This window comes from Parasteatoda tepidariorum, chromosome 8 (genome assembly GCF_043381705.1).
Source record: "Parasteatoda tepidariorum isolate YZ-2023 chromosome 8, CAS_Ptep_4.0, whole genome shotgun sequence".
NCBI classification, from domain to species: domain Eukaryota; kingdom Metazoa; phylum Arthropoda; class Arachnida; order Araneae; family Theridiidae; genus Parasteatoda; species Parasteatoda tepidariorum.
Window position 1 is genome coordinate 31,240,607 of NC_092211.1, and position 14,115 is coordinate 31,254,721.

A 14,115-nucleotide genomic window follows, 5' to 3' on the forward strand; every position below is an offset into this window, starting at 1 on the left:
AATGGTTTAAATACTGCATTTAAATTTGTCTAAAATGTAATTTTAAAAGAAACATGCAGACATATACATGATAACTGACAAATCTAAAGAACAATAAATACTAAAACATTTTGACCAATTTTTCTTAGGAAAATGCTTTTTCAATATTAAGTTCAAACTTAAATTAAGTTAAGTTCAAACTTAAATTACACTCTTAAAACTTGTGTTGGGAGAAATATGCTGTTTAAAAAAAATGGAATAATTTACATGAAATGTAAGTTTTTGAATTTAAAAAAAAATTAATCACAAACAAACTATGACTACTCTTTACATTGATTTGGCGCATTTTCTTGGAAAACACAGAGGGCGCTTCTAAAAATGGATTAAATTGAACTTAAAAGTTGTGAGTAACTGCCGTAACTAAAAATAGCTATTAAAATAACCTAATATTTTTTAAAAGTGCTATTTAATTTGACGAAAAACCTTAGAATTACAGTTTTAATTGAAGTGAAATTAATTATAATTATACAAATATTCCTTTGCAGTTGCTGATTTTTTTCGGACACAGTTCTAAAAGTAATTTGAAAATTTTAAGTTGTGAATAATAAAAGAAAATTTACCTCATGAAGAAACACAATTTATTTTAGACAGAAATAATTTATTTTTAAGAATTCTTTTTCTTCTTCTTTTTTTACTCACATCAATTTATTTCTTCTTTCACAAAGAATATTTTTTATTTGTCCTGAATTTTTTTTTTTAAATTTCAGCTCCTAATAACGTTTTATGATAAAATGTTTTTATTATCTTACTTAATGACATAAATTTTATGATATTTTTTATAATACTTACTTGCATAAACCACCTTCTTTTTGCATATCACAAGTTCTTGAAGCAATAAGAGTGTCAAAGCTACAATTTTTGTCCTCCATTACAGCTAAGAAAATATGCAAATTAATGTGTAAAGTTGAACTACGTATATGTTATCACATCCAATACATTTTGTTGTAATACACTCATTTTTATAAAAATTGCAACACCTTAAAGGAATTATACAAATTAAACCAAACTTACATGAAATATAAATTGATGAAAGGCAATTAAATTAATGGAATTGCTATGTGATTGAGCATTACCACTACTTCGTACGTCTAATTGTACCACTATCACTAACATTTGGATTAAATCATGTAGAATTCTGTCAATTCCTTTATAGTGTTACAATTTTAACAAGCATTACAATAGTATTGAAACTAGAATCACAGCAAATTCAACGCAAGATATAAATTATCTATATAACAATAAAATAAAACCTTTTTAAGAACCACGTCTTTCAAGTAGTATAACAAACATAAAGTAGTTATTTAAATCGAAGTACGCAAAATGTATCACTATTTGATAGTAATTAGAAAAGTATTTCAAAAGTGACTCTCCTTAATTTTTTTAAGAGAGATAAAAAAAAAATTTGTACTCCTAATATTATTTTCAGTCCTTTTAAAAAGGGTAGTTTTATTTAAACTTGTTGTTATTTCCTTATTTTCTTTATTTTAGTTAGTTTCAAATAGTAATTTAATTAGTATTATTTTTCAGTTGCTTTATGCTTGTAATAATTTGATATTTTGATTGAAAAAATTCTTTTTAAGGATTAAATCGCAAAAGTTAAGTTTTTATCCGAATGGAAATGATTATAACTTACAATATCATCCTACAATGAGAATAGAGGCATGGACAAAACAACCAGAAAAAGGTAAAATTTACCGTATTTAGGGTTCCATGGGCTACAACAGCACAGTAGTTCTTACAGAAGCGTTTTGGTAATGATTTTGGTAAATTTGGTAAAAAGAGATCATTTGAAGTTTCTTTTTATTTTAACATAAACATTAAGTTTGAAATAGTATTAAAATTACCTTTGTTGTAATCATGAAGGGGATTACATATTAACACTTGTACTAGAAGTGCTTGTGCAGCTTCATCCTCAAAACCAGTTTGACACTGGGAAGCAGATTTAACCATGCACGCAGTCATATTTGGTGCAGATCTGAAAATATTTATATAATCTAATTGTGATCACAACAAATGATAAAAAATATTATAAAAATACGTTGTTAAACGGAATTAATTCTAGAATTGTTTTAAAGATTTAAGGATCAAAATATGAAAATCAAAAATGAAAGAAAATTTTTGATTTTCTACTCTAACAGAAAAATATGATTATTTTTGAATCATGTTAGTCCCGTGAACTATAACGCGGGGAGAATTTGCTGCCTTTCCTTTCAAGTTTTAGGCACAATCATGCTAAAGAAGTAGGGCAATTTAATTAACACAATATTAAGACTAGAATAAATCTGAACGATATTATAGTACACAGAGTTTTATGTTAGGCAATTGAATCAAGTCTGCAGAAGCTAGGTTTTTTGTTGTATAAATTTAGTCCAATAGTTTTTGCCGTTAAATTCAGTCCAGCAGTTTTTGCCGTTATGATAAAATTATTATGATTTAATCACCAATTGGATTTATAAATATGATTTTCAATGACTACAAAGATTGAAAAAAAAATTTAATTAATTACGTTTTTTTCTTATTCCAAATTAATGCTTCTGTGCTCATAGTTTGAAGTATAAAGCTAGGGTTATAATAATAATAATAATAATAATTAAAAAAACACTTGCGGGCAAAATGAGTGCATCTCCTCCTGATGTTTTTCACTCCATTCTTTTTGACACTTCTCTGTATTTTCACGATAACAGGCTACGTCACATGCAACTAAACTAGCCAAGCCTAAAAGCAAATTTTAAAAAATGTACAAGAGAATACACTGTAAAAAAATGTAAGAAATTTACGGAAAAAACTGTCACCTGGAGTGTCAGTATAAAACCGTTTATTTCAAAGAAATATACTGTTATTTAAAAAATAGACATACGATTTTTTAAGCATATAAGTACTGTTATTTTACCAAACAAACACTGTTATTTTTAAAAAAAAAAACACTCTATAAAGCAACTAGCGAGTGGAGAGCACCATGCATGCGATCAGTCGATGCTGGGATTCGAACCCGGATCATTATTATATTAGGCATGCATTCTTTATCCAGAGCTCTGGCAACTCAGTGCAAAGAAATATCTTAAACTGTTTCAAATTCAAATAAAAAAATCTTACTTATTGAAAAAATAATTAAGTGTGAAAGCGTTTAAAATTTTAATGGCCCAACGGTATAAAAGTATAAAAATGTTTGGTAACTTAACTTACCGAAAAATAATACCTAAGGAAATGTAATGTCTTATCTTTTTGACAAAATAGATCATCTTTTTGACAAAAAATCGAATCGTAATTTTATTTATACGATGTTCAAAATCATAAAATAATTGCTGAAAAATAAGAGCAAGTATTGAAAATAAACGTAAACTAATTTGAAAAAGTTGAGTTATAGTAAGGTAAGCAAAACTGCATGGTAACTGACTGTTTTAATCTGTTCATGTCTAGTATAAAAAAACAGAGAAAAACCGTTTAGTCAACAAAGAAGATTTAAGCCATTAAATATACAGAGAAAGTCTATAAGAAGAATAAAATTTTTTACAGTGCCCGGATAACGGTTAGAAAAGGAAAAAAACCTGTATTTTTCTTTAAACAGATTTTTTCTGTAAATATGCTTTTCTTCAGAAAAATTAAGAATTAATTTCTTACAGTGTAGATTATTTTTACTAATTTTCATTTTAAGACCTTAAGCCCAAACCCTAAGATGAAATAAGTAAACTCTTATATTTACAACAGTAGCAATGTAACAATAACCATAAGAAAAGTGTACTGTTTACAAATTTTGTTACAATGCTTCTTAAAAAAGTTCATTTTGATGCAAAAAAATATATTTTTGGAAAATCTCTTTATTTCGATTAATTAAATGATAATGACATTTTACATAATTATTATTCCTCACATTTTTTTAATACTATTCTTAGTTTTTAATTTTCTATATATTGTAAAACTTTTACTCCTACTTTTTAAATGAGAACTGAGCCAATAAACATGAAGAAATGTTTTATATTGATAACTTGTTAAACTTAAAAAATATTTTACACATAGATGCATTTTTAGTCATTGTATTTCAAATGGACTTCATCATTCAAAGGTAAATGAATTACGAATATCAAACTAAGTCATAAATCAAATGTTCTTGACACTATTTTTTTGGCTTAGAAATCGTGATTGCTTCTGTAACAGCCTTATATTTTAAAATTTCAAACATTATGGGAAGCAATTAGCATTTATTAAATTTTTAATATTATTATATAATTATTAATATGCAATTATCAATATATAATTATTAATATATAATTATTAATGTATAATTATTGATATATAATCCATAATATTATTTTAATATTACTGAGATTATTTTAATTCTTTTTAAAATAAGTTAAAATTCGATCACAAAACATACTTTCTCATGTTAAACATGAATTAAATACGTAAAAAATTGCATAACCTTTTGAAAAAAGAATCGCTATTATGATTTTAGTTTTACTTTGATGAAAACTATTACAACGATTGTTGCTTATTTTTTCTAAACCTATGTAAAGATTTACAATTAATACAAATTTTTATTTATTAATACTTTTAATAACCGAGAATTTTCTTTACAATTAAATTTGGCATGAGTTGTATTACAAATATAAAAAATACTGATAATACAAAAAGTACTGATAATATATGAGAGAAGTTTAACCAACAGTTACAAATTATTTATTTAAGCTCAGGCAAGTTATAAAAATAAAGTGTGATTGAATTATAAAAGGAAAATATACTTTTTTAAGTTACATAGCCATAATAAATATTATACAAATATTAATAACCAACAGTTAGAATAAGTATTTGTTTTTGAGCCTCATTGATACGTTGATAGATATTATAATTGATACTCATTCATAGATAATATTGAAACTCTAACGAGGCATCTTTAATGGTGTATCATTTTGAACTGATATCCAATGCAATAAATAAAATTTCCAAATTTTAAAAGTGAACTAGGAAGGCACCTTAATTGAATGTGGTATTAAAGATGATTTTAACAAAACAATTATTTGTATGAACACTGAGAAACCAGATATGTTCAAGACTATCAGAATATGGTAAAATTTACCATGTTTCTGGCTATATAAGAGCACAAAGAAGCCTTGTAATTTTCCCAGAAGTGCTTCGAAAATGACTTTTGGTTAAATTATTAATAAAATATGGTTTTATTACCACGTTGTTACGTAGAAAATCAGGTAAAATTCGGTAATGTTAACTCGATACTTTAGAAGGTAGTATAAAAATTATTTATTCGGCTAAATTTTGTTTCTTACTAAATGAGGGGTAATAAGAACTATGAATCAGAAAAACGAAAATTTTTGTTGGCATGCAAACGGAAAAATTACCAAATGAATGATTTAAATACCGTATATTATTGTTTTGTTGCCAAAATTATAATTTTTTTTAATCAGAAATATCATTACTTTGCAAATACTAAATTATAATCATATAAATCATATAAATATCTATGAATTATCACTATCTAATGAATAAACACTATCTGAAGAATCATAAGAATTATAAGATGATTTGTTTAAGCAATTTGAAATCAAAGTTGAAATCTTCTAACTTACATATCAAGATAAATCCCCTGAAGTACATCATGTTTCCTTGTTTCGAATCTTTCTGAATAATAAATTTTAGATCTGTAAGAGTCCTTTTAAATCAGGACAATTTGGGAAATTTTTCAGGTGTTTGATCTTATCGTCATCTAATTTCTTACAGGCGTGTAAATGTATCACTACAATTAAATGTTTCATTCAATGAGAATTGCCCGAAGCACGTGGGCGTAGTAAGCCCACGTGCTTTCCCATTCACAAATGGTGTTTCTCAAAATAGAGAAATCTAAATAATCGATACTTCAGCTCACTGATAATACTTAATTTGAATGTAAGTAATCTTTATCACATGTTTCATATCTGCTATGTGTTTATTTATTGCTCCACAGTTACTGATTTTAAAAAAATATCGAATCAAACAAAAAAACCACATGTTTTTAATACTAAAAAAATCAGAATTACTACACGGAGAAAAAAAAATCAATGCCAAAGCACTATGGTAAAAATTTCTGAGCTTTTTGGTGTTCCCAAACAGCCAGGTAGTTTTGACCATACTTTCTTCTCAGTGTTAATATAGTTGGCAGACAAATATTTCTCATAATATATTTTAAAACTCAAGGGAGTTTCATTTGTATTTTCATATATATGCTTGAAAATTAAATAAATTCTGTTTGTAGTGGTCAAGAAGCAATTGAAAATTGTATTGTCTTCAATCACAGAGCTTTTGTGGAGAATGGAAAGTTCTATTAAATATGGAAATATTTCTGATGATCACGTTTCAACTATTTACTGTTTTTTCATGCAACCAAACCGGTTTTGATGTCTTCAGCTCCATCTCCTTAACTAAAGAAGCTTTTTTCAATAGTGGTTTCGTTTTTCTATTGTGAAATAATAATTTTTGACCTATATTACGCGGTATATCTCATTGGTTAAGGCACTGAACAGGGGTTATCTGCCTATATTTTAAAACTACGCCTATCAAGTTAAATACTATTAATATATTCAAGGTGATTCTGTTGCTTTGTAAAAAAAGTTTTAAAACTATAATTTCTCATTGTTTCTCATATTGAATTGCACAGCAATTTTCTAAAAAAAAAAATGAATCCTTCATTGAATAAATTCTCAACAATTTAAGTCCCGCAACGGACTGATCGTTAAGACACGGTTCCCAGCAGATCACCGAAGTCAAGCATCACTGGCTGCTGTCAGTGTGCTGGTGGGTGACCACTTGGATCAGTCTGCGTAGGGACCGAGGGTGTGCGCTATTGATCCTAGAAAAACTGTTCTACCGTAAAGTGCTCGACTTCGTGTGCAGGTCGTTGGGCTACCGAAGCGGGGGTGCCATACCCTCTGCAGAGGATCAAAATTGTGATGACTTGTCTTTGGATCATCCTCAGGGATGTTTCCCAGACAGTCGCCATTAGCCCATTGTGCAGATCTAGTGCGATGTAAATGAACTACTACAACAACAACAATTTAAATAATCTCTAAGCCTTGGCTATCAAGGATCTGAACTTTATCATAATTAAAAAAATAATCATACAGATATAGTCACTTTAAAAGTAATTATTTTCATATATTAAGTTATTATCCAAATTATACATATACTGTCTAAAACTTTGTTATGTAAGACAACAGATCAGAGCTTCATCAAAAAACATCCTCAACAGGTAAAAACAGAACTTCATCAGAAAAAACAACGTTCATCTTAATTTTAGAGAAGCAACGATAAATTTTGTCTTTTATCAACAAAATTTAAGATTTCTTTTCGAGTAAAATTTTTTTGGAATAAATATGATTTGTTGGCTTCATGTTTTGTAAAAGTTATTTACCGCTTACAATTTACCGACGACGTCACTTGCAGGTATTTGTCTGGTGTTAAGAAAATTGGTAACTATGTCCAGGTATTCCTTAATTATATTTTATGACTTAACCATTGTAAGTTGTTAAACTAATCAGTTGGATTCTACCTTGTTGCATCCATTTTGACGTTGTTTAGATAATGTGTGGTGCCATCTCAATACAAACAATTGAACTACGTTACATTACAAAATTAAAGGACAACATGTCACAAGAAAGTTTATTTGAGAGAAGTGATTCATTAGCATAATACCATTATAAGCTTTTCATTATAAGTTAAATAATATTTTAGTATTTAATTTAATCTTATGATTTCTTACATTATGAATTAATTTGTTCGATATGAGTTGGTATACAAGATATTTCTTTTGATCACTTATGACGCTAAGTAAATTTAAATATTTAAAAGTTTCAAACGAATTAAAACTTGAAATGAATAATGAACATGACTATGAAATGAAATAAAAATGCTTCTAAATGCTATAAATTTGGCAGTTACTTTTGAGATACTCCTCCAAAAAGTTTTCTTCATTCAAGTTTAGTTAGAGAAAACAGAGTTACGCACTGTGGAAGAACAAAAATGTTATGTAAATAAAAAAAGCTTAACGAAAGTCATTTATCGAATTTAATAGAGATAATACGGTTTTATATTTACAGCTTTGTGTAATAGCACTGAAAAACAGCATGTTCAATTGTATTGTATTGCAAACAAATGTAATTTTACCTTTTTTAAAATTCTTTTTAGCACTTTGTTCTTTAAACATACCATTACCGGTCATTTGACCGGGAGAACAATTTATTGCTTTTTAAGGTTATCGGATCAGAAATCACGATATAATGCGTGTTCAAAGTATTGCATTCGATTAGTTGCACATTTTTGCAACGATTATTGCGTAGTTAGATCAATCAGAATAACTGTGAATTCAAATTTCACGAAAGTACCTAACATTTTAGATTGGCATTTTTGTGTCAGGAAAAGTGACAAAAACTAAATATTTTTATATGTGACTTATATTTTATTTTGATAGCTTTACTTCATTTCTAACTAACTGTTTTTACCCAGAAAAATATCGAAAGAATCAAGACAGCACAAGTTCTCAGAAGAAATAATATCAATTATAGGAATAATTAAGAGAATTACAATTTTCATAATTCTTATATATTCTTATAAATATAAGAATAATTATAAGAATTATAGAAATAATAGTAATTAGAAAAAATATGTTTGCGGAAAATCTACAATGGAAACCTCCTGTACATGTAAAAAATGCGTTGAGCAATGAATTAAAAATTCTTATACCTTATGTCTGTAATACATGAAAATGGGCAATATACAATTTTGTTTAAATATAATAATGTTTTTTTTAAAACTTTATTTCCATCCTAACATCCATATTTCATACATTCAATCAAGAAACATTAAGGTAGAAATAGGCATATATTAAGCGTTGGTATGTTTTGTGTTAAAGAAGGATAACGTGAAATTTATCAGATGTTCTATAAGATGCTCTATAGATAATATACACTTGAGTAAGAAATTACACCAGTGTATCTTATCTATAGATGATCATGCGTAACATTCGTTGGAGTCAGAAGGTATGAAATTGCCACAGGACAATTGCAGCAGGAAATTATAAACTGCCATATTTCAAGTATGAAATCACACTGAGAGGCCTGCATATCTCCTAGAGGAAACCATACCCCCTATTAACCCATTTTTTGTTTATTCTGCAACCACTGTTTCATACCTTCCAACTCCAACTAGTGTTGCACGCGATCATGCGTGTGAATTACAATTGTTGAATGGTTGATTGTTTTGTATTGCATCAATGTATGTACAATCAACTTTCATTAAAATCGGTCCAGTAGTTCCAGAGATAATCGACCAAGTCTGCAAATTCTCTTAATTTCTTCCACCAGTGTAATTTTAATATTATCTGAACACATATGGGTTTTTTTTCCACATTTTATTAGCATTTGACATACCATTATGATAAAAAACTGTATTTCTTTCTGTTTATGTAAAATTGTCATTGTTTTTTTGAAAGTTATTAAAATGATAAGGAAATTATATGACTAAATCTATCTTATCATCATCTAACTGATAACCTTATGCTTCAGTGGCGATAAATATTATTTAACAAATAAGTTTGAAACACCTGTAACAGATAAACAAGCAAAGTAAAAATGCTATTTTTAACGAATGATGATTTTTATCTTTTGCTGAAAACTTTTTGTTCGCTATACAGTAAACTTAATGGTCAATTTTAAAAACTTTTCAACATTGATATGTTTAGTATTTTCAAAGCAAAGAAAATGGAAATTTTTTTGTTGTGATTAAAAAATTAGCAGTTCGAAACAGTAAAACAAAATTACGATAGATTTTCGCCGTGTAGTATCTTAAGGTTTTGCAGCTTTGGTTTTTTAAATGTATATAAATAATGTATACAAAATTTTTTTAGGAAAGAACTTACATATTTTTAATCGAAACTTAAAACTTTATTTAGTTGTTTAATTTCCTCTTTTGTTGGTTAGATTTTGCAGTATAAAGGGAGTGCCAGTACTTTTTACTGTAATTTTATCAGGATTTTCTTGCACTGTAACTGATGATAATTATTTCGATTGAATGTAAATAATCTTTATATGGACATTATGTTTGTTACATATTTAAAAAAAAAAAAATATAAAGAAAATGTCAAAACATGTAGTTTCATGTTAAATGGTTGACTATGTTTGACTGTCTGGCCACTATAATGAAATTTTACATAATTTAATATAATCAAGTGAAAAGCAAGAAATGAAAAAACAGTAACTCACTTTTTTTAATTAAACATTGCAAAACATCTGGCAAAATTTAAACAAATAAAATAACTGACACACCGTAATTTTTACAGTAATATTTACTAAATCACTGCAACTAAATCATATTACTGTAAAAGCTAGAATATAAAACTTTACTGTAAAAGTGGACTATACAGTAAACAGAGATTTTATAGTAAAATGGATTTTATGGTGAAATTGGATTTTACAGTAAAATGGATTTTCCTGCAAAATGTATTTTTAAAAAACAATTTTTTAAAGAAAAAGCTAAAAGAAGCTACTTTTACTCTTAAATATAGAATACTAATGTTTTTTTTTTTTTGAAAATTAAGATGAATAGTTTTTGGAAAGTTCCTTATACCTACTTCAAATGTATATTTTAAATTTATTTAAAAATGTATACTTTCGACACAAGATAAAACCAATTGAGAACCTCATGATTGGGATTGAAAAAAGTAGTTGATGTCTCAGATTTCTCACTTTTTACATAAATAAGACAGTATGTGAATCAACATACTGTCTTATTTATGATGTTTAATTCGCATGTTAACATGATGTTTAATTCACATTTGAGAATGTTTCGTACAATTACGTAAAATAAAAACTTTATTTCCTTTTGACATTCTACGGTGTCGAGAATATGTTTTAATATATAAAAAAATCCAAGTCTGTGATTTGATAAGTTGATTTTGTGAAATCGTTTTTTATGCAAATCATGCAAGAAAATATTTATCTCTGACGTATATAATGTTAAAGTTTATAATTATCCTTATTCAAATCGCTTTGTTTATTAAGATTATTACCACAATTGCGATTTTAATTTGAAAGGGAGAAAAAATATGATTTTTAACAATTTATGTTGGCTTTTGAGAACTGTAATTTTTATTTTAAATGTTTATTAATTTTTCTCAATAATATGATAAACTTATTATTTTTGTTTTAGTGTTGTGCAAGGTATCCTAAAAGAAATGAATGATTTGAAATATTAAAGAGTAGAAAGTACTGTTGCGTTCAGCTTAGGATCCAGAAGTTTGAAATCCGGATATATTCCCATGAAGTTTTCAAACCAGTTGTAAATTCCATCAACTATTATTGCTATGATAATTGAGAGAAACTAGAAAAACTTTGCGTTCTGCTGAATATCAGCTATATATTATTTTGGGAAATTATAAAAATATTAAATTGAATATGCAATAATATTTGTAATAGGATCTGCTATTTTGGTTCTCAGACACTAACACTTGTTGTCTCAAATGGTTGCTGCTTTTTGTTAAGCAGAACACTGCAAACCTTACCTGTTTAAGGAAAAAGCAGTGACTAGCAGGATTCGATAACAATAATATTAACATTGCTTTTCTAATTTCTCTAATTGAATTTTTAAAAAAAAACTTTAAAACTGTTCCCCATTCATATATATTGCAGGAAGCCACAAATATGTTGGGAATGTTAATGTATCAAAGTACTGATTTGCATTACATATCTTTATTAAGAATATTTTGTAAAGCTTCCTGATGATATTACATGAAATGTAATTTTAATTAGTAATAATTAACGGCTTGATGAGAATGATTTACAAAGGTTAAGAAAAAGAAAAATTTTCATAGTATTTTAAATAATTTCATAAATTTGCGTGATTAATTATAATAACTAACAAACAAGCAACAAGTGCATACCAAATAATTCGGGATATAGAAAGCAAATATTCCTAAGTACGTAACAACTTTATATAACATGTTATCTATTTATACTCTATAGAAAGGGTAAAAAGAGTTTCTTAAACTTGAGAGAATATGTTTCAAAATAATACTAATCGAATTTGAAAACTCTGCGTATTCAAAATTGAAACTATATGTGCATTTTTTAGTATGATTCGCTTAGTATGATTTGATTGAGAAATGTGTTAAAGAAATGTTCGTTGACCTCCATCAGGATTCGAACCAAGGAGCTCTAGAGTCGTACTAGCTAACAAACAACATAACATTCAAGTAACATAGCAGACATTTAGGCAACATAGTTGTACTACATGCCAGTCTAAGGAGAATTAGGAAGATTTATGCTGTGGCCACCACATTGACATATCATGACATACATCAACATCGCTTAAGAGTTTTTGAGATTATTAGCAAAAATTAGCAAAAACTGAAAATAAAATCTCCCTTTTCCTGGCTAAATTAGACGCAAAGCAAATGCTTTTGGACGTTTAAAGGCAAATAATTGTGCAATTTCAAAAAAATTGACAAGATATCGGCTAGTTTACATGAATTTTGTGTTGGTAAAATATAACTGCTTCTTGTCGGATTGAATTCAAAAACTGGTCATCTTAGAAAATACCAAATATCTTTCAACCCTCCTTTATTGATAAAAAATGCTGTTTGTGTTCGATTATTTGCCGAGTTATTTCAGATATTATATCGGATTAATTTGACAAACTACTCATGTAAACTTATATGAAACGCGGGTATTTTTTTAGTTGCGTTATAAAGATATTTATTTTCTTTAAAGATTCATATATATCTGTCAATTGCTTAAAATATTTTATAATATTTAACTTAGATTCACATCGGTTTTGTTAGAATTAATATTAATATTTTGTGTGAGCTGTGTGTATGCTTAATTAACAAACTAATTTTATTTTTAGAAATCGTGCATAGATGAAACCTATATTTATGATACTTTCTTTAGTTTGCATCGTAAAAATAATTTTACTGACTTATGAGCATCATGTTCATCATCTACTTTGCATCAAGTAGCGTAAAAGAACATTCTAGGTGCTTCTTTACACTAAAAACTATTACCAAAACCAAGGATACTAACAACTAAACAGTAAATAAATATAGTGCAAATGATAGGACAAAATCCAACGATAGCAGAAAACTTACACAACTTTGGTGTAAAGTATTTGCCACCACTTTTGGTAATCAAATACATGAAAAGTTTCCCAGTACACAAAAATGAAAAAAAAGAACCTATGTTTTTTTCAGTGAATTTAGCAAAGGCGACTTATTCCTTTGCCTTTTCACTTAACCATAGAAGCTAAAAGTTTAATTTTTACTATATCATTTCTTTGCTTTCAAAATTGATATGATCTAGTTTCTTAGTCAATAAAATGGACCCAATTTACTGCTTACCCTAAAATTTCTATCGTATTATTTCCTTAATCCATCATAGCTCTCTGCACTAGTTGATACATGCAAATTGCGTATTATATTATAATTAATTTACAGTCAGTGAAATGTATATTTGTATACCTGGATTGATAGCATTTATTCAAAGAGCAGAATTGTTTTTCAAATTTAATTTTCAAAAACTGAAAAATTTTTACAATCATGATTTTTCATGATTTTCCACTTTCAATACAAGACGTGTAGCAATTGCATTTTAGATAAGAGAAAATGTCGAAAAGGGACATGTAATTTCACATATGTTTCTGAAATGTAATCTTACGAAATTTTTATTATATTTAGTTATTTATAGTTCTGGAATGTCACTTTTCTGAAAGTTATGAATTTTTACTAGAAAATTTCTACCACTTACGATTTCAAATCTATTCTATTTCTGAATACAGAAAACTGACACTTTTATGTTTTTGGAAATATCTAAAAACCTGTCCTAAAAATTTAAAGTATTTTTGTACTCGACTGCCCTACCATTCGCATAATCAATATTTTGTGGTGTTTTGAAGCGGGTAGCATGTTGCATTGAGCATTTGTGAATGTTACATCATTATTAAAAAAAAGTCCATGATATTAAATATTTGTAAAGGGTGAAAAATATTCGTCATTTCATATATATATATATATATACATATTGTACATATATATATATATATATATGA

At 27.3% G+C, this 14,115-nt stretch overlaps 2 protein-coding genes across 2 annotated transcripts in view; both read right to left on the minus strand.

Moving 5' to 3' along the window:
• LOC107442831 (uncharacterized) overlaps positions 1–14,115 on the minus strand; it is a 105,816-nt gene that overhangs the window by 30,351 nt on the left and 61,350 nt on the right. The window lies entirely within an intron of this gene.
• On the minus strand, positions 829–5,879 carry LOC107442835 (uncharacterized; the record flags this gene model as incomplete). The annotated part of the gene is given in 4 exon segments (XM_043048854.2): positions 829–913; positions 1,884–2,014; positions 2,646–2,754; positions 5,616–5,879. Coding segments are annotated over 4 exon segments (356 nt in total), but the record flags the coding sequence as incomplete, so codon positions are not given.